This window comes from Lutra lutra, chromosome 11, assembly GCF_902655055.1.
Source record: "Lutra lutra chromosome 11, mLutLut1.2, whole genome shotgun sequence".
Lineage (NCBI taxonomy): Eukaryota > Metazoa > Chordata > Mammalia > Carnivora > Mustelidae > Lutra > Lutra lutra.
Window position 1 is genome coordinate 93,421,371 of NC_062288.1, and position 22,384 is coordinate 93,443,754.

The window sequence follows — 22,384 nt, forward strand, 5'->3', positions numbered from 1 at the left end:
TTTAGACCAAACAATATCAGTGAGGATAACTAGAAAACCTGGAAAAACTATAGGAGTCATTAATAAAAATTTTAGATCTTATTAGTAAAGAATTACTAGATGAAGTTGGAGTGGGGACAGAGTTATGATAGGAGTTTTTTTCCCCATTGAGGCATTTACCATATTGGGGAAAACTTCTGCTAGGCCACAGGGCTGGGAAGATAGAAATTGGAGTTCAGGGGTTATGGTGGTTGAAGGCTTCACCTTGCCTTGATTTGGAATCCTGAACATCTACCCTATTACAGTAAAGACGAACTAGCTACAAATAGTTCCTGAGTGGGACTGAAGCCTTAGCATCAAATTTTTTCAGTACCCAAAGACAAAGTAAATGGAAATCATACTGCTGGTGCCCCAAGGCATAAATCCTTCCTGAAGAGAGAAAACATCATCTTCTGCCTTAAATTTATTCAGTAATGAATTTTGCAAAATGGTCCAACACATAATTAGAAGTAATCAAGTATTCTAGAAGATTAAACAGTATGAACAAAACCTAGCAGATACAACAAATAATATAAAAAGACACTTAGGGCCACATCTTTACATATTAAAGATAAGAGACAAAATAGAAAATTTGAGTGAGAACTGAAAACTATAAAAAAGAATGAGAACTGAAAATTACTGTAACTGGAATTAATTCATTAGTGGCTATAACAGATTTGGCTTAGTGGGAAATGAGAATTAATGGACTAAAAGAAAAGTAAGAAAATAGCCAGAATGAAGCCTGGTAAACAGAAGGATGGAAAGTAGAAGAAGTAATACAAGGTGTAACTGGGGCCCAAGAAGGAGAGAAGAGAGAGGGAATGGGAAGGAAGCAACATTTAAGGACAGAATATAATGGCTTAAAATATGGTAATACTGAAGAAAGATGTCTAGCCCATATTTAGGAAGCCCCATAAATCCCCAGCAGGATCAAAAGAAATATTTTTAAAGCACAAAAAGAAAATAATTTATACTCAGTGAAAAATTTTTAAAATGAAGATTAATGAAAGACGTTTTCAGACAAAATAAACTAGAATAATATATCCCCAGTAAACCCTCACTAAAATATACCTTAGGCAAAAGAGAAATGGTTGTTAATGCATGGTGGAAAGAAGAGCAGTTAAAAAGGTACATATGAGTAAATCTAAGTAAATGTTGACTTAGGAAACAAATATGTCTCATTGGTGTGTGTCATGTGTGTGTATTATACAACAGACATGTTTAGGATATGGAGTTCGTGTTCTAAGATTCAAGAGGGTAAAAAAGTACAAATTAATATTAGATGGTAAGTCCAGAGCTATATTTTGTTATGTTTAGAGTAATCACTAAAAGAATAGTGAAAGTGTCTGTGATTATCAGAGTTAACAGAGAGGGGAAGTGGAATAATTAATCCATCTAAACACAGCCCAAAAAAGACAATGGATGGGCTTGAATAAGGCCTTGGTAAGTTGGTAAATCTATAAGTGTATTTGTAACTATAATAAGTGTAAATGGATAAAATGTTCCAAATTAAAAGATTTCACCCTGGATAAGAAAGAGAATAGAAAATCTGCTATTTGCTTTTTATAAGAAGAACAACTAAAACCTAAGTATATGGAAAGAATAATGGGAAAAGATGTGCTACACAAACACTAACCAGAGGCATGCTGTTATATCACAGTGCCTTGTTTGAGATAAAGAGGGACACGTTATACAATAGAAGGCTCTCTTCATTTAAAAGATATAACAGTTCTAGGGGCGCCTGGGTGGCTCAGTGGGTTAAGCCGCTGCCTTCGGCTCGGGTCATGATCTTGGAGTCCTGGGATCGAGTCCCGCATCGGGTTCTCTGCTCAGCAGGGAGCCTGCTTCCTCCTGTCTCTCTGCCTGCCTCTCTGCCTGCTTGTTATCTCTCTCTGTCAAATAAATAAATAAAATCTTTAAAACAATAAAAAATAATAAATAAAAGATATAATAGTTCTAAATATATATGTGCCCTTAGGCTTAAAATGTATAACAAAAATGACAGAACTTTAAAAAGACAAATCCATATAATGGGAAATTTTAACATACTTTTTTCAGTAATTGACAAAACAAACAGATTAAAAATCAGGATATTTCAGTAAGATTCAAATAACCTAATTAGCAAAGACTGAACATTAGGAGCACTGCACCTAATAATACATATTCTTTTCAAAGCGCAAAAGAAAAAAATCTAATTGACTATATGTCAAGGCAGTCTTAAATTTCAGAGGGTTAAAGTCGTATAAAGTCTTGCATAAACTCAATACAGTTAAATCTAGAAGATAAGAATAGATGAGAAAATTCTCCAAAAACTTGAAAATGAAGAAATGAAATTCTTATGAAAGCTAAATGTAGCAATGAGTGATCCCATACTGCAACCTAGACTAGAAGGGGAAAAGTGATTGAGAGAACATGACTGAAACAAATGATGTAACTAGAATATGATGTGTATAGTAGGTGAGAGTATTATCTCAGTGTCCATTTTCTTTATTATACTGTGATTGAATAATAATACTCTGTGTTTAGGAAATGCATACTGATTATTAAGGTGTTAAAGAGCTATGATGAGTCAATATTTGAAAAACCAAGCTATGTAAAGGTATAGGTCTCCGTACCATTGCAGATTTAACTTGGAAATTATTTCAAAATAGGCAGTTAGAAATAAATCTAAATAAAGCAGCAAAGAAGAAATCCCAGTGGATATCAGAAAGTATTTTTATCTGAATGATAATGGAAATAATATCCTAAATATATTGTTAAGGCCATGATGAAAGGTAAATATGTATCATGAAATATATATAGTAGATAGTAAGGATAAAAAGTAAATGCACTAAACATTTATCTCAAATTAGAAAAATGAGTATATTAAACCTAAAGTAAGTGGAGAAAAGGGCATAATAAGGATAAGGGCAGGCATTAATGAAGTAAAGTAAAAAATCAGATCATTCTGAAGACTAGTAAATGGACAAATTCCTTTACAAGTGACTGAGAACAGACCCACCTGATGGGTGCCAGGAGAAAAAGGGGGCATCAACACATCTCTAAAGGCATTTAAAATTATGAAAAGGAGGGGCGCCTGGGTGGCTCAGTGGGTTAAAGCCTCTGCTCGGCAGGGAGCCTGCTTCCTCCTCTCTCTGCCTGCCTCTCTGCCTACTTGTGATCTCTGTCTGTCAAATAAATAAAATCTTTAAAAAAAAATTATGAAAAGGATATCTGTCAATAGATATGAAAATTTTAACTTGAAAGAGGATAATTCTTAGAAAATACAACTTACCAAACTAGCACACGATAAGCTAGAAAATCAGAATAGCCCTTTAATGTAAATCCGTAATTTGTAACTTTCTCACAAAACTACAGACCCAAATGACTTAGTTGATGAATCAGCAACATAGGTGTGGTAAAAAATAACACCTTTAAATGCATACAGCCTTGCAGAGAATGATGAAAGAATGAATTCTCTCAGACTTGTTTTATGGGGAATAAAAATAGAAAATTGACAGATTAGTCTCACCCATGAAATGAATGTGAAAATTCTAAGAAATGAAGTAGGAAACCAAATCCAGTAATACTGTGAGTTTCGGGCAATATAACTGCAACCAAGTTGGCTTTGTTCTAGGTGTACAGTTCATTTAACATTTGAAAATCTTTCATGTAATTCATATCAAGAGAATAAAGGGAAAACTACATGATGATTTCAGGAGACAGAAGAAACATTCTGTAAATACACACACACACACCCATGATAGAAGATCTTAGCAAATGAGGAATAAAGGAAATTTCCTAAATCTGGTAAAAATGATCTACTAAAGAACTGGAATATTAGAAATTTTTAGATTGAATTTAGGAACAAGTTAACAATTACCATTTTGACCATTTCATTTAACGTTACACTGACCAGGGTCCCAAAGAGTGCATTATGTACGAAGGAAATCCAACAATTATTAACTGTGTTCCCCTTTTTTTCTAATGCTGGCAACACTGTTTATAATACTGACTGATTTAAGTGTGCTTGCACTTTTAAATCGTACTATGTAAAATACTGTATTTTATGCATTTTATGAAAAATTAGTAATACTGGTAATCTTCTATATTACTGTTTCCCTGGAGCTACTCTTGAGTTATCTGCATAGTTTGTCGGAGGTTATCATGTCGACTTCCAAAGTTAAATTTTTTAAAGTGCTGTATTGTATGTTGGTTAAAGCATTATTGCATACAAGGCATAACATCAAGAGTTTTTTTTTCTTCCATTTTTCCCAAAGACATATATTTGTGCCCTCTGGGGCACAACTACCTAATGTTTAAAAGTGATCTTTAAAATGTATGTTTATAGCATCAAACTCTTATGATTGTGAAAATGCAAAATAGTAAATAAATCTACTTAAATATCTGTGATTACTTTTTGCCAGCCCAGCCAACTATGAATGGTAGATGTGTATCTTCTCCAAGTTTCCAAAATAATTTAAGAGTATCCATGAATAATATCTGTAACAACTCCCTTTTTCTTAGGGAAAACTTTGAAAACATGAAAAACCTCCCTTCTAGGGACATTTTAGAGGTTTGTGGGTTTTTTTGTTTTTGTTTTTTTTTTTAAAGATTATTGTTACTATGTCTTTTATAATCTTAAATAGTTTCTATGTGGTAGCTTTTCCTCATTTTAGATATATTAGCTTGAAATAATTGGCTTGTTTACTTGTCTTTCCAGATATCAATTTATAGAAGAAGCTTTTCAGAATCAGAAAGTGATCATAGATACACTAATCACCAAATTGATGGAAAAAACAAAATACATAAAATTCACAGGAAATCAGATCCAAAACAGGTAAATTTACATTTGTGGTGTTATTAAAAGAATCATCTTTATATTAAGTATATTCACTTTGAGAACAGACATTTTACTTAGCTCATGGTGAAGTAGGTCCAAGTAAGCTTGTTAGATGGCTCTAATAACACATAGCTTAGAAGACTTCTCCAGAAACTTTGGGTTTCTGGAAACTGGGCTGGAAAGCATTCTTTTCAGCCATGAAATTTCAAAACTGTTACTGTAATAAACTACATTGAGTAATGGCTCATTTATCTGGCAGATGTTGATAATTTATAATTATCTAGTGTTTCAAATTTTGAAGAAATGCCAGGATTTAAAAACAAAATCAGCTGCTTTTGCCAGTATTGTAAAATACTTTAATACTTGATTTTATATATATATATCAAATAGCTTTTTTAAGTGTTGGCAAACTTTGAGAGCCTTCTCTGGGGTGTCAACTTTTAACTGCAATAAAGTGGAGATCTTAGGACACCAGGAAACAGGGATCATTGAACAGTTTCACATACCTTTTGTTCCTTATCAGATACAATACTGACATAGTTTCTACATATTAGCCGTTACACTTTTTGGAGTCCTCCTCTTCAACTGTCCAGAGGCTCATATCTCACAATTCGGTGATTAGGGGACTAAACCACTAACCACATGGAAGAGGGAGTTGGTCTAGCCTCTGCATTTTTTTGTCCCATTTGGAACCCACACTGACAGATTTACAACCTTTACAACACCTGTGAAATCCTGTATCTCCCTTCTTTTGTTGTTCTACATATAAAAGAAACCTATCATTACCTAAATAAATCAAGAAATGCTTTTTAGGAAGAGCCCGAATAAGAGAGTCCTCACAGGGGATTTGAATGTTACTCACAGAGAAAAAGTCTTTTGTGGCTCATCTTCCTTAAGACCAATCATCATAATCTTTTATACTTATCATTTTGGATCATGGTTATGGTGGAAATTTTTTCCAAGGATTTCCCTGGTTTAATTCTTTTAAAGATATTCTTAAATTTACCCTCTTCTTGTTGCTTCAGTATTATACCCATTTTTATTTATTGTGATAATAACAGTTCTATTGTGTATCATTTGTTTTTATTATTCTTATCAGTTCTCATTTCATTTTACCTTTCTTTTTCACATAACTGTGTTAACCAAATACTGTTTCATTTACCATATTCTAATCATAATACTATTTTTGCCAAATAGAGTAAGTGGTGGGTTTAAAGGTTTTCTGAGTAGTTGAAAATTTGTAAAGGAATTCATGGAATGTTGAAGAGAGTGAGTTCTGGGTGTTTCTAAATGGCAAATGGTAGCAAGTGTAAAATAACTAATTTTGTGTAAAAGATCCACCCTTGACAGAATGTATTCTTGACTTTTATCTTATTCTCTCATGTACATGGTGTGAGCTATAAGCCAAAGTTCACTTTTTTGTAACATACAGATGTTCATTTGTTCCTACACTTCGTTTATTTTGTTATTATTGCCTTGATTCCTTTGTAGAAAATCAGTTGACAACATATGTATAAGGTTACTTCTGAGCTCTGTTCTGTTCCCTTGTGTTTTTCTTTTTTGCCAGTACCCCCACTTTCTTCATGACTATAGCTTTTTATAGTAAGTCTTCAAACCAGGTAGTGTGAATTCTCCACATCTGTTTTTTTGCCTTTCTGTTAGTGGCTTATGCTGTTTTTACGAAGTCATACATTATTGAATGGAAGGATTTTGGTTTTTGAATTGTGCTAAGACTTAAAGAATCCTTGGGTTAGGTGCTAATTGCGCATATCTGTATAGATTACCTGATTATAAAAGGGTTCCATTTACTGGGTTGGCTTACTTTGGTATTAATTCATTTTTATGCATGTGCAAACACAGCATTGCTTGTCCTTTTTTCATCATGTTCAGCCATCATGAGGATTTAAATTAGTTTTTTGGGGTTTGTTTTGTTTCAGGGGATTGTTCACTTCCCAGATCTGAGTTTCTTAATCTTATAGCCAATGTTGGTGCTAGTTAACTACCTAAAGAATTTGCAAAAGAATAAAATCTGTGCCCTATTGGTTTTAAATTTCAGTGGGTAACTATTAGAGAAGCATACTGGAGAAATGAAACTTAATTTATCTCAAAATGTTTAGTGGGTGTCCCATTATTCTCTTCTGTTTCTATAAGATAGTCTGGTATGATGCATTTTCTTTCTATCTCAATCTCCATGAAAACAGCTTTCCATTTTCTCTAATCAAAGGAGAAACTGTACATGGTAGTTGATGAAACATAAAGTAGTATTTAGCTGCTTATTTTAAGACAAATGTGTTATTAAAAGTAGCAAACTACTGTTCTCTTTGCCTCTGTGCAGGTATAATGAGTGCGTAGCCGTTCAGATGACTAGGGGTGACCCCTTTACACTTTCCTATTTCTTAGTTATAGTGGATATAATCGAACACTTTCAGAGTCATGGTTTTCTTGTTTATAAATCATTTTTTTGTCTGACCTTTTAGGCCAAGTATTGATTTGCTTGGATGATTTTCATCATGATCTTTCCAAACCATATTTTCTTAAAATGTGTTCATTCTCGCAATTTTATACATTTTGGTTTTAAGATTGAATTAAGTGACTGTGTCTTTCAGAAGAATTACATTTCTGCTATGTCATCTTCAAGAAAGTCAATTTAAACTGCAGGACCCTTAGAAACAGCTGAGCTTTTAAGAGTTGAAAACATTTTGGTCTAAATTACACATTAAAAAATCAATTTTAAATACTGTAAAACAATGTTCTGCCTTAGATTTTAGATTTTTCCCCCTTTCATTTAATTTTCAGGATAATTGAAGTAAATCAAAATCAAAAGCAGGTGGAACAGGATATTAAAGTTGCTATATTTACATTGATGGTAGAAATAAATAAAAAAGGAAAAGCTCTACTGCACCAGCTTGAGGTAAGTTACTGTTAATGGGACAGTATGTTATAGCAATTTAATATAGTATTTTCTCATGTATTTGTGAATTTGGAATCCCCGCCTTTTTCATGTAATTGTTTCCATTTATGACTCAATAATACTTCTTCATTCCCGAGTTTTCTTTTGCCGGATTCTGCATTATAGCTCAGAGTTTATGGCTTAGTGTGTACTTGGTAACACAAAGCACAATGCTTTGCTTGAAGAAGGAGCTCTCTAAATGTTGAAGGGATTAATCATTTTAGATTCATTGAAATGACAATTTTGGGTCCCTGAAGCAGTACAATTCAGCAAAATTTTTTAGAAAGATAACAAGGCTGTATTTCATTTTGAAACATAAGCATTTAACCTGATGAGAAATTAGATAAAAGGACGTGTCTCCTGCTTTCAAGACGTTTTACAGTCTTGACTGTGAAAGCAGTATGTAGTGAGGGATGCTCAAGGCACTTAAGATAGTTGTTTCTCATGATGGGAAGAAAGATATTATGGTTTTCATGGGCTTTATTACACTAATGAAGGTCAGGATCCAAAGTCAGTGTTTGACTCCAAATAATATGAGGTTACAACTTCTCCATGGAATATTAACATAATATTAATTGCATGGTATTTTAGTATTCTTTAGTATATTGGTGCAGAAAGAATTCATAGTAAAGCAAGCAATTTACAGTGAGAAGAGAATTAGAATTCTCATATTTGAAGATGGGGGAAAAAAACCACTCCTAGAAATAATTTAGTTCAAACTTTTTATTTTGTAGTTGACAAAATTATAAGGTCTTTGTCCCACGGAGTCCTATCCCTCCTGGGAAAGCATGATCATTCCCATGGCTTATCAAATATACAGGAAACAAAGACTAAAATAATTCTCTGTCCTTTTGAAAACAGATACTTATTTAGTGAAGAAGTGTTCTGTCCAGACAGCCTTATTTACAGGAACTATTTTTGCAAGGTTCTGTGATTATTTTTTTCTTTAAAGAATCATTTTAAACAAGGTTTTCCAAGTTCCGCTTAAAATCAGACCTCACTTAGATTTGCTTTCTCAGAGATTAGCAGTGCATGCATTGCTGTGGCTCTTTCCAGACTTCTCCGTAAATCAGAATCACTTGAAGATAACAAAAGATGACCAGATCCCAAATCTCTAGGAATGAAGAACCTAGTCATCAATATTATTTATAATCAACTTTATTGACTTACAGTTTTTATAGCACCTTTTAAATATGCTTCTGGTCCTCGTCTCCATTCTTCTGGTTCACAGAATCCATCTTAAACAAATGCAGCCACTTTTATCTAGGAATCCAGAAATTGGCTCAAATAGTTGTTACCATAGAAGACCCAAGTAACTAAGGCTTCTTATTGTCAATGTACAACCTCTCCCAAAGTCAACAAAACTTACATTCTTTCTGGTATGTCTCTAAAGAAACATTTAGGCTATTTCTGACCACTGTAAAAAGTAATCTCTAAACTTAAATTAGATGTAACAAAGCCATTGACTGTCACTGCAGTTTTTCCCTTAATTCACTTCAGCACCTGTGTATTTTCCAAATTTGAAATTGACTAGGGTCAGGATCTAGGTTCATTTTTTTTAAATGAGAATATAAATCCATATTGGAGTATAGCAATTTTATTTTTAAACTTCAGGATCAGTACAGAACTCTATCATTTTCCCTTTCCTTAAAAGACTTTTGCATAGAGAATTTTAAAATAACCCAGGTTCAGTACTCTCTCTTTTTTGTTTTTAAGATTTTATTTATTTATTTTAGAACATACACATATGAACAGGCAAAGGGCAGTGGGAGAGACAAAATCCCAGGCAGACTCCCCGCTAAACACAGAGTTGGATGCAGGGTTCTATCCCAGGATCCTGAGATCATGACCTATGCTGATACCGCCAGTCGGACGCTTAACCAACTGAGCCACCCAGGCACCCCCAGTGCTCTCTACTTTTGATTAATCTGTGTTCTTGCTTGTGTGCTTCCTTAGAGATACTCTGTACTCTGCTTTTATGTAGTTTTTCTGAGAATGCTTTGGCACCTCTAGTCGTTTTATCAATTGGCTCCCAAGGTAATTCTCAATGGACAAAAAAACATATCCCTTTCTAACCACATACAAAGTATAAATATTGTCTACCATATGGCATGACTGGCCACAAAGTGGTTGCAGTCAAGACTAGAATGCCTGAAAAGGTGAAATCCTGTGATTGCACAAATCGTGTGATCTGGTAATTTTATTAGATTGCTGGATGATACATCTATTTTATTTGTGAGTATTGAATTTAACAGGCGTTTACTATATCATAGGTAATCCATGACTTTTGTCCCTTTTTGGATATTGGAAGTTACATGAACAGAGACCTAAATTTGCAGAATATGTCAAACTACTAGACCAAGGGTCTGGGGTGGGGGTGCAGAGGCAGTGATGGCAGTGGTGATGGTGGCAGCAGCAGAAGCTCCGCAGTGTTTGGGGCACAGGTTTTTGGGGCAATGAGAGCGATCCTTCATACTGAGGGAGAAAACCACTAAGCGTATTTTAAGTTTCTATCATTTGAGTTCTCAGAGGTGGCAGTGACTCTAATTTGGTAATTTGAAAATGACAATTAAGATATGTTATGTGCAAGACAAATGTTGAAATTTTCTTCTTTTCAGAGCCTTGCAAAGGACCATCGCATGAAACTTATGCAACAACAACAGGAAGTGGCTGGGCTTTCTAAACAGTTGGAGCATGTCATGCATTTCTCTAAATGGGCAGTTTCCAGTGGCAGCAGTACAGCATTACTTTATAGCAAGCGACTGGTAAGATAGACTGAATAATGCATTTCACATACCATCAAAACACAGAGAAACAGTGGCAGTATTAGAATATTTAACATTCAGAAATGTTCGTTAGTCTATTTGTACTTCATTGCCTTTCACCTAGTTCTATATTTTTTACCTATTTCTAATTTTAATCAAAATATTTTGGTTTTAAAAAATATATTAACTGCCATGGTTTAGGTGTAACTTCAGTTTAATCTAACATTGTCATTCCGGTCTTATTCTTTTCCAGGTTTTCTCTCAGTGGCTATTACACTTAATACCAAAAACAATGATAATAGTAAATATTTCTTGATCACCTATAGTGTGTCAGACACTAATTCCAAGCATTTCTCATGTAATATTTCACTTAAACTTACGCATCATTTTGGTGGGGGGGGTGTTGTTTGTTTGTTTGAAGTTTTTATTTAAATTCTAGTTAATTAACATATAGTGTAATACTGGTTTCAGGAGTAGAATTTAGTGATTCATCAGTTACATGTAACACCCGGTGCTCATCAGGACAAGGGTCCTCCTTAATCTGCATCACCCATTTAGCCCATTCCCTGCCCCCCCCATCCACCCTCAATTTGTTGTAATTGGGAAATCTTTGCTTATTTGACAGGGAAAACAGTAGTATTTTAGGGGCACCTGGGTGGCTTAATGGGTTAAGCCTCTGCTCAGGTCATGATCTCAAGATCCTGGGATGGAGCCCTTGGAGCCCTGCACAGGGCTCTCTGCTCAGCAGGGAGCCTGCTTTCCTCACTTTCTCTGCCTGCCTCTCTGCCTACTTGTGATCTCTGTCAAATAAATAAAATATTTAAAAAAAAAACAAAAAACTGATTAGTAACTATTTCTGAAACTATTCCTAATCATGCATTGTATTCACTCTTAGAATTTTTTCTTTCATAATATTCAATGATAGAATCTTTCTTGAGTCTTTTCTTTTTTAAAGTGCTTTACTGATGTAATGAAAAACAGCTTCTATATAGATATCTATCTTCTGTTTTCCTGAATATTTTTCTGAAAATGTAACAGAAAAAGAAAAGTAGAAAATGAGAGAATTCTTTTTTCAATTATGATGAAAAATTAGGATTATTGAATATTGTTACTATATATGTGTAAGACATTCATATAGATATTCAATCTCTTCTGTTTAAAAATTTCTCTAATTTTATGCTATGATTTTGTTTACAATTATAATAGAAAACAATAAAATAGAAGATTGATTAGTTATGTTAATGATTTCTTGACATAGGAGAGAAGGAAATTGTTTTATTTTATATATAGGAGAAAATGGGCTCAGCAAATTATAAGGAATCAGTTATAAGGAACCAATACCTAATTGACTAAATCATTTTTTTCCTAATTTTTTAAAAGCCTATGGAACCCAAGTGGGCCTCAAAGCATTACCAGTAGCCAGTGTGGTTAATAAAATAATTTGCCTGTAATGCCTACAGAGCTAAGGCTCATGATTATCTGTAAACACTGACAAGGGTTTCCAACCTCGAAAGCTTTGAAAATTGCTACATTCTACAGTGGTTTTCATCATTCTTAGGCTTGTTACCTGTAGCCACGTTTACTCAGGTTATCCTTTAAATGATGGCTTTTATGTGCTTAAAAAAAGAAGAAATCCCTTGCAGGTCTGAAATTTCAAGCTTGACTTGCAATTCTCAGTTCATCTTTTTGCTATAGGAATTATGGCCAATAAACAAAACCCAATGCAACAGTGGAATCTTTTCAGAAGTCCAGTTTTACATATATTGAAACATTTTCATAGTATTTCCTCAGGATTCTTCTGTCAGCATGTTAACACTGGATTTATTCTTACGTAATTTAGAAGGAGGGCAAGAAATATTGACAGGAGAAAGACCAGGAGAGTAAAGCACTATCATCCTTTTTACTAGCAGTAAATATTTCTATAATAATAGCAATTAGGAGACTATTAAGTTAGAAAAGAAATTTTACAATCTCTTCTTTTTCCTCTGCTCCCATCTAACTACTCTTTGAAGACCTTCTTTATATTTTCCTGGAGGTGTCATTGGCAGCACCTTGCCTCTGTTCCTTGGGGCTCAGAGTATATGACGCTTCTTGCCCGGGTACTGGTACCTTTCCTAGAATGCCTCTTCTTTCCGGAGTAACTGATGTTCATCTTTTTTAAAGACTCTGCCGGCTTCCGTTTAGGTTTTGTCTTCCCTTCCTCTTGGCAGCCATTCGTGACCAAACCTGGGTTGAAATTCTGTTCTCTGTGTTTGTAAGTCCTTTGTGCATATGTTCATCGTATGATTACTGACTTTTATCTACTGTTGTATTTGCATGTTTTTAGGACTCTCGTTAGACTTTATACTTCTTAAAGGTAGGAATTTTGTGTTACTCACTGCTTGATGTAGAGGAATGAAACAAAAGATCGATGGTGAAAAATGGCAGATAAAACATCTTCTGTCAGAAATTCAAAATATAAACAAAACTGCATGTTAATTTTTACAGGATTGGAAATTCAAATACGAAATTTCTTCTTTAAGTTTAACTTGAATAGAAAGGAGGCAGTATACAGTATTACTATCTTGAAAGCTGTTTTCATACCTTTATATCTTAAAAAACTTTTTTCATCTTTTGCTTTTTGAAGTTTTCAGTGTGAAACCGGAGTATATTTAAGTTCAGATACATCTGAAAGGATTAACAAGTCTACTTCAGGAACCACTGGGGCGCCTGGGTGGCTCAGTCAGTTAAGTGTCTTTCTTTGGCTGAGGTCTTGATCCCCAGGTCCTTGCTCAGTGGGGAGCTTGCTTCGCCCTCTCCCTCCACTGATCTCCCTGCTTGTGCACTCTCTTTCTCTCTCTCAGAAAAAAAAAAAATGAATAAAATCTTAAAAAAAAAAAAAAGTATATTTAATGAACCATTATCTTCTACACTAGCCAGGCTTTATGACCTTTCAAAATGATCTAAAACATGTATCAGGAGTTTTGACAAGGTTTACATTTTAGATGGGTTGTAAAATAATTTGACGGAGAGCTCTTACATCTTGACAGCATAGTACATCATTACTTAATGAATAGAGTTTGCCCAAGTTTGATAATATTTTTAGACCTTTGCACAACTTAATTAGCAAATAGATACTATCTGAGTTGTAATTAAATTGTGTCTTTTAGCTTTTCAATAGCAAAAGAAGGGATTTACAGCATAGTGCCTGAAGAGGGGAAAGGTATATCCCAGGGGTTTACGTCATAGTTCCCTTTATTTAACACAGCTGATTTTCTTTTAAGAAAGTGCTCACATTTCTGATTTTAATCATTTTTTCTACAGCAATGATAAAGAAGGGAAAAGTTTATTTCACAATGTAAATCAATAAATGTAAAAAGAATGATAAGCAGTTACTATCGTAGAGGTAATTAAGGAGTCATCAGAGTACACTCACCTAGTGAATAGAGAATTGATGGAAAAGGATTTCAGTGTAATCCTAGAATACCTCTTTGCAAAATACTAACCAGTTACAAAAGGGGAAATCCAGTGAATTTAAGGTGGAGAAACTGGGCAGCAGAATTGCCAGGTGATGAGGATTTGTATCAGCAGTTACGGGACAGATTGACATCCTGAGCTTCCTGATCTGATTTGCTAAGAAATGCACATTATCTTTGTGTGGGATTCCTGACAAAGATGCTTTACTAAGTCTGATCAGGAGGAACTACACTCAGACCTATGTTGTCATCTTGCGGAATATAAGCCCCAAACTCTTCAAAGCTATCAAGGACATAAATGACAGGGAAAGACGAAGGAACTGGAGAGATGTGGCAACTAAACCCAACCTGTGTTCCTTGATAGCATTCTGGGAAGTGACCCTGTTGCAAGACTTGCCATTTGAATGAGGTCTCTGGATTGGAATGTAGTGTTGTGACAAACCTGCTTTTGGAATTTGGAACTTGCCACTTATGTTAGAGGATCTCTGTTTTAAGATACACTCAGTGGAGTGCTTGGGGTAGACAGAACCTCATGTCTTCAACCTGCTGTCAAGAGGTTCAGAAAAAGATAAGTAATAGTGTGTGTGTGCAGAAGCAGTTGGGCAGGCACTGGAACAAACCTGCTAATACATTAACCATTGCAAAATCTGGGTAAAGAGTTCTTTTCCGTTTTCTGCAATTTTAAAATTATTTCAAAATGATCAAATTTGGGAAATGATTAAACATGAGTGTATTAATGAGGGAAAATTCTTGGAATAATTACTTTGGTTAGCATTCTTACAGTGAGAACTGTTACAGGATGTAAAAAATTAGAGGGAGAAAAACTTAGGGAGAAGAACACTGTATTGAGTGCTGTTTGCTACACACTGTGCCATGTGTTCCGCATAGTCCCAAAATAAGTTCAAGGTTTTTGACTCAGAACTTATAGCTGTTGGAAATAATTTAGCACCTGAAGCAAATTCATTTACTCAACGCTTACTTATTGAACACCTCCTATATATTAGGCAGCATTCTAAGCACGGGGGAAACAGTTTTCCCAGCCCAAGGAGTTAGGTTTTAGTGGAGAGCGTACAGAAATAAGTAAAATATGTATACTGTTACATGGTGTTAAGTGCTCTAGAGAAAAGTAAATTAAGGAAAGGAGTCTGGGATCATTGGGGTAGGGATTATAGTTTTAGATACATAAATCTATCTAAAAAGGGTGATATTTGAGCAGATATTGAAGGAAGTGAGGAAGCAAGCCCTGTTGGAAGTAAATACTCAACGGAAAGAAATTTTGGCAGAGAACACAGCAAGTGCAAAGGTAGAGGTGGAAGTTTTTGTGGTATGGGTCAAGGAAGCCTGAGGGGCCAGAAGGGTGAAGGAGCAGAAAGTGGTATGAGTAAGAGAAGTAATGCAAAGTCAAACAGCACAAGCATTGTAGTTCATTATGAAGACTTTGGTTTTTAATCTGAGTAAGATGGGGACCCATTTGAGAGGGACTTGAGAAAAAGAACAGAATATGATTTATATTTTAACAATCACTGTGGCTATTGAGAGCACAGAAGAAATAAAGGAGACCAGTTAGAATCTTACTGCAATAAGGTGGTTTTTTCAAGGTAGTAGTAGGAGAATTAATAGAGTTGATAGGAAAACTGGTAGGGTTATCCATGTCTTTTAAGGATAGAAGCAGTAGGATTTGCTGACAGATTGAATTTAGGGCTTGAGAAAAAGAGAGGAACCAAGGACTGACAAAGTGGTGGAAAAGTAGTGCTGCCAATAATGGAGATGGAGAAGATTCTAAGACAAGTAGACTTGAAGAGAAAGATCAGAAGTTCTCTTTTAGACATATTAAATTTGAGGTGCCTGTCAGACAAGCAGGTGGAGATGTTGACTTAGCAGTTGGAGATGCAGATTCAAAAGAGAGATCCAGACTTGAGCTACAGATTAAAGAGTAATTTAAACTATGAGACTATATGAGATCACTAAAACTATGTAGGGATAGGAGAGTAGACGGCAGTGGCAAGACTGGAAGAACAAACACTGGAGACTGGGATGGTGCATTAGACCTGAAACCTATTCTCAGTGGCCCCGAAAAATAGCAGCCTGTAAAATAAAGGCAAAACTGTGAGAGTATAGTATGCTGAAAGCCAAGTGAAAGAAATGGTTTCAGAAAAGAATGGGAGGAGGGGAACAGGGAGCGGTAAAAATAGATGAGTTTTTTAAAGAGTTTTCTGTAAAAAGAAGAGCAGGAAAATGGAGCAGTGGGTGTTAGAGGAGAAAAGGAGCCAAGAGTTTTGTTTTCAGCTGGGAAAAGTTAAGACATATTTATATGTTGATAAGAGTGATCCAGTAAAATGGAAGCCTAGGTGATACAGGAGAGCGAAGAAAATTGCTGAGCAGTGTCTGTGAGTAGACAAGAAGGGTTGGGTACTGTTGCACAAGTGGGAGGACTGGCTTTAGAAGTATGGCCATTTAGGGGCACCTGGGTGGCTCAGTCTTTTAAGCTTATGACTCTTCATTTCAGCTCATTTCAGGTCATGATCTCAGGGTCCTAGAATCAAACCCCACATCAGTCTCCAGGCTCCATGGGGGAGTTTGCTTGATATTCTCTACATCCTCCCTCTGGCTCCAGGTTTATGCTCTCTTGCTTATTCTCTGTCTCTCTCAAATAAACTCTTAAAAAAAAAAAAATGGCCATTTAATCCATTGTAATAAGAGGGAACACTTATACTGACAAGTGGTGAGAGTTTATAGAAGGTCCCTAATTGTTCCTTGCTTTCTCAGTAGAATTATAAGCAAAATCATCAGCTGAGATTGAGAATGGAAAAAGGAAGGAGGTGCTAGAGATTTGAGAAGAAAATTTGAGTAGTTATTTAGGAGGGTAGGGAAGTAAATTACCAGAAAAATGTCAGGATAGCCAGTCAAATTTAGGGGCCTACCTGAAATAAATTGTCATGTGTTTATTAGTCCATTTATATCTGGGCAAAAGTTGGATATAAAGCCAGGGTTGTTTTGTTTTGTTTGGGGAAAAGTTGAGAGGGAAAGAGGTGCATGTGCTAGAGCATGTGAGAGAAAGAGATATAAGGGCATATGCAAGGTGATTATGGTGATTGACCCTGGGCTTTCAGTTGGGTAAGGTTAATGGTGAGGTGAGCTCAAAGGACAGGGGAAAATTATAAGAGCAAACACTGATAGGACCCTTAAGGTTTATAGCATTATTGGTACCTGGGACTAGAGGAAGCTGGAAAGAAGGATCAGCTGGTTGGATATTAAAATCACCAAGAAGTAATGACAAGAGTAATGTTAGAGATGGTGATAATGAGCTAGGAACTAAATTATTCAAGGACTGAGGGAAAATGACCAACTATTCACTGAGAACTACAATGTGGAAGGAGGTGGGGGATATGGTGTGATGACGCGATATCCCAAACATAGAAGCAAGGAGAACAATCCCTAGCTGAGATTAATTTGTACTTCCCATAACTCATTAGCCCCCTAATATAAATGTTAAATCCTTCTTTAAATGAGTAAGTAAAATAAAAGAGCAAAATGTGTTAGGATTTATTTTACAGATACTTAATTGGTGCTTCTCTGAGGTTTTATTAATTCAAAAAACTGACTTTAACCTATCACTTTAAGATACTTTTCAGTTTTGTATTCAGTAGTATAGCTAATTGAATTATATCTCAAAACTTTTAACATGTTAAAAAAAAAAAAACCTGCTTATCCACATTTATAACTTAGATAGGATTACTTATTTTGTGTTAGCATACATACCAGAGATCATTTTTGTGTATTTACTGGGAACTTAATAAAATATTTGCCTGATTAAAGATGCCAATGTTTAGTTGTCTCTCCTTTCTTCTAGATTACATACCGGTTACGGCACCTTCTTCGAGCGAGGTGTGATGCTTCCCCAGTGACCAACAATACCATCCAGTTTCACTGTGATCCTAGTTTCTGGGCTCAAAATATTATTAATTTAGGTATGCTCTTCTGTCCATTTTCTCACAGTGCCATTTGTTTCTGGAATTCTTAATGATTATGATATGTTACTGAAAATGTATTCCCTTCTACCCCCAAAGAGTTTTTGGAATGTTGCCAGTTTTTTATTAATGTTATGAGTCTGCATGACACATGCATGAATACAAATACACATGTAAATAAATGGATGATATGAACATCCTTTATATTGACTCACAGAGTAGACTTCAGATTTAGAAGTTCTTTTTTCCATACAACCTTGTTTGTACTATAGTTAATAAAACATTTGACTCGTGACTGCCATCAGTACAGGATTTTTTTACATTTGGAATGTTTTTTGATGAAATAGTATGTCTCCTATTGGCTTACTTATTCTTAATACCCAGTTATGACATGCCTAAAGGTTCATTTGCTTGATCTTGCTAGGGAAGACTTCTCATTTTTTTTTTCTGTCTTTTATGTAATAACTATATATTTTTAAACTTCCTAATTAGAGTGTAACATTCACACAGAAAAGTGCCCCAGTTTTAAGTATTAGAGCCCACTGAATAATCACAAAGGGAAACTATCATTTTTGGTCAGTTCACATATCTTCGCAGGCAGTTCAGCAGGAAGTTATTACTTTAATTTCCCTATATTATTTGCTAGTAGAGAAAGTCTTCACTTCTTTGCTTCTTAATTTCTCACAGGGAATCTATAGAAGTAGAAATTTAAGAATTCCCTATACATTCTTCATTCAACCACCAATGTATTCCCTTTGATGACAGTTTTTGGTCTCATTGACTATGTTTCGAAGACATCAAAGATAGTTACCCTTTCATTCCCTAGGCTAGATTCTGGGTAGGAAAGGAAGAAGTGGCTAGAAAGAGAGACAGTGCTGTCATACCAAGAAAGGAAGCAATAAGCTTACACAGATCTCATCCATACAACGGAAGAACAAAAAGGATGATGATAAGATGACCCCTGAGGCTTAGTTTCAAAGTGCATGCAACAGTGTATTTATTATTGGTGGGTGACAGGCAACTGGAATCACACACAATCTCACCTATATTACTAAAAAGAAGCATCTTAATACAAAGTGTGTTTATAAGTAACTATCTGTTATCCTACCCCACCAAACCACCACACCTTTAGCTCTACAGAGAACCTATCCCCATAAGTAGTCATATACAGAAATATGTGTACTTACAAACATATTGCTTACACTATAAACCACATGATGTAGAGGTAGGTAAAATTAAGAGTATGTGTGTAACTATACACACATTAGTGGATATAATTTTAGATGAATCTGTATCAGCAAAAACAAAAACAGCATCCCTATATGTGAAGTTTGTGCAAATCCTGTAAAAAACAGTATCGTTTACTGTAAGACTTCTCAGAGCTATCATTTACAGTTGTATAAATTGTCATTTACAATGAGGTTTGCGTCTTAAATACTCTAACAAAGAGACAAGCTTTCCTAAACTTGTTTATCCATGGCTTCTGAGAAATAGAAGAGTACAAGGGAAAAATAATTGATCTAGATGAATGTTCAGTTAATGTCTTGGTGAGTTTGGGTAAGTTGTTAAATCTCTCTGAACCCTTAGATCCCTTGTCCAAAGAAAGGACTTAAACAAGGATATACATAGACTTACTATCATATTGCCTGCATACAGTGAGTATTTAATGAATGATAACCACATTTTTTAGGATATTTATGCTTAGTAAATCAGAAACATTTGATTCTGTACTGTTGAAGAACTCAAGCTTTGGCCTTGTGCTTTAATCAGACCCAGTTAGAGGCACCTTTGAATTCTAAAAGTGTAACTAAGCCAGAGTATTGTCTCTCAGAGGACTGATGTAGTGTGTACTGTGAAGATAAAAGGAACTTGAAAGGTTACAAATTGCTCATACTAGAGAATCAGAAATATATAGTGGGAATTTTAGAACCAGTGTCAGGTTTGCTTGTTTTGTTTTGATAAACAACAGCAGTTCTCAAGATACAGTATGAGGCTGTTTTAGGAGACCACAAGGACTCCCTTTTCCAACTACATGTCTGTCTGTGGCCAGTTTTCTTCAGATATTTCAACCCAAAGTATTTAATGACAGATAACGCAAAAACAGAAGAGTTCAACTTTTAGGCGAAACACGTAGAGAGATTTTTAAAAATAATAAGACAATGACACTCCACTTATTTTTTTGAAAAATTATTTTTCATAAAAATATTATAGGTTTGTTATTTTTAAATGAATTGATAAGTAAAAAATGCTTTTAATGGTTTCTAATATGGTAAAATTTGATTAGAACTTACATAAACAAAAGCTCTTTGGGGCCTTCTATTTTTAAGAGTCTAAAGTGTTTCTGAGACCAAAAAATTTCTTGGCAATTTGAAGTTCAGCAAAAATAGCCTTATTTCACTATCAGAAAAACTTTGCAACTTAACTTTTTCTCTTTGATTAGGTTCTTTAGTAATTGAAGATAAAGAGAGTCAGCCACAAATGCCTAAGCAGAATCCTGTTGTGGAACAGAATTCACAGCCACCAGGTGGTTTATCTTCAAACCAGTTATCCAAGTTTCCAACACAGATCAGCCTAGCTCAATTACGACTCCAGCATATGCAGCAACAGGTAATGGCTCAGAGGCAACAGGTGCAACGGAGGCCAGCACCTGTGGGTTTACCAAACCCTAGAATGCAGGGGCCCATCCAGCAACCTTCCATCTCTCATCAGGTAAATTTGGAAGCAGGCCTGTCCTAACTTAGATAATTATAGTAAAATTGTATTCAGCATCTTTTAAAATAACCAAGACATCTATCATCTATGATATAAATCTATGAATTTATAAAAATTTATCAGAGTATCCCTGATTTTACTCCTAGTTTTTAGTCTTTCTCAAAAAGGAATTAATGGTTTATTTAGCCGGTACAACTATTTTCATCTACTCTTTGTTGTCTTCAGTTATAACCGAGGATAAATGATTGCATTCCTAAACAATGCATGCCTATGGTTGACGATAAAGTTGTGTATCTGTAACTCATCATTCCCGTATTAGTGCTTCAGAATGATTTCTACTTCAGTTATCTGGTCTTTATGGGGATGCAGTGTTTAGGAAAACTGCAGCACGTTTTAGAAATTAGGTTAAAACAAAAGAGAAAAAGGTTGGGGAGTGGTGCACTAGAAATCTCCCTTCTTCAGACTCTGAGCAGGTATTCCATGAACATTCTTATTTTTACTAGCTACGAAGTATTCCATTTACTTTTAATCTATTTTTGAAGATAAGTTTATGTGCTCTGTTAAAGAGTTTTACCATCCTGCTCAGGTGAGATCTGGGTATGCTTAATAGTTTACTCAAGAATATAAAGTCTGATTAATCCATACAAATTGTTATTTCAGTTACATTTATTTATTTGTACTCTTCTATTTGTAAGAAGGATTTGAAGTAGTATACTTTAAATGGATTGGCACAAATGAATGAAATGGAACAAGGCTTAATAAGAATCAAAAGTGTGCAGAACTAGGTTAAGAATTCTTTTGAGAACAAGATTTAGATGAGAATTTTTTCACAACCAAAGAAAACAAGAAACAGATGTAATATCTATTATTTGGTAAAAAGGAAACATGCCAGTTAACTAGGAAAGAACCTTTTAACTAGTATTTTTCTAGTGCTAAGAGGAATGTATAATGCGGTTCTTTATGAAAAAGTAATTAAGAATGGCATAATAATATTTTTTGTAGCAATTTTACAAAATAGGGAATTTGTCTTCATAGGGCTCTTACTTACCCTGAATAAAGTTATGGACATGTATAGATCCTGATTTTGTTAAGTTGCTTCTGTGAAGACCTAAAGCAATTTATTTCAGGCTTATGGCTTTCTAGTAATTCAATTAAGAAGGCATGTCAAATCCAGGGGAATATTAATATACCCAGTAGATTATTCCTCTAGAACTTTGTTTTAACTCATGTTTCACAGGAAGTAATTAACAAAGAATTTAAGACGTCTTTGGTGGGTGTTCCATGGGAAAAGACTTTGTACACTTTAGATACCAGGAGCACAACTGACAGAGTTGAAATTTTAAGAAAATTGAGGAATAATTTTGTCAGTACCTCTGCAGACTGATACAGTGCAGGTAGACCTTAAAAAGTACCAAAATATTTATAAAGATAAATCCTAAGAGAAGAGAGAGTTCAGTGCCTAGTGCTAAGCATTTTCATGATTACTATTTATGTTAAGTGTCTGGGAGATTGAAAAGTGATTTTTATTTAAGTTTATTAACATGAAAAAAGATAAGTTCATTATTTTTGTTAATTGCCTTTTCACTAAGAAGTAAGGAACTGAGGCATTTAGTAGATACTATGTGGCTTGGTCCCTCTATCATTGTTATTCACAAGGAGTCACAAAGAAAATGATGTCTCAGCCTTCGGCCTAC

General features: G+C 34.8%; 1 protein-coding gene across 4 annotated transcripts in view; it reads left to right on the forward strand.

Moving 5' to 3' along the window:
• TRIM24 (tripartite motif containing 24) overlaps window positions 1-22,384 on the forward strand; it is a 94,211-nt gene that overhangs the window by 52,751 nt on the left and 19,076 nt on the right. For 2 of the 4 annotated variants that reach the window (XM_047694715.1, XM_047694714.1), the window contains exons 5-9: window positions 4,721-4,837; window positions 7,637-7,751; window positions 10,409-10,555; window positions 17,861-17,978; window positions 20,419-20,687. In XM_047694715.1, coding sequence (XP_047550671.1) covers window positions 4,721-4,837; window positions 7,637-7,751; window positions 10,409-10,555; window positions 17,861-17,978; window positions 20,419-20,687 — 766 coding nt within the window. The remainder of the gene's footprint in view (window positions 1-4,720; window positions 4,838-7,636; window positions 7,752-10,408; window positions 10,556-17,860; window positions 17,979-20,418; window positions 20,688-22,384) is intronic. The other 2 variants (XM_047694716.1, XM_047694717.1) reach the window with 1 other exon arrangement.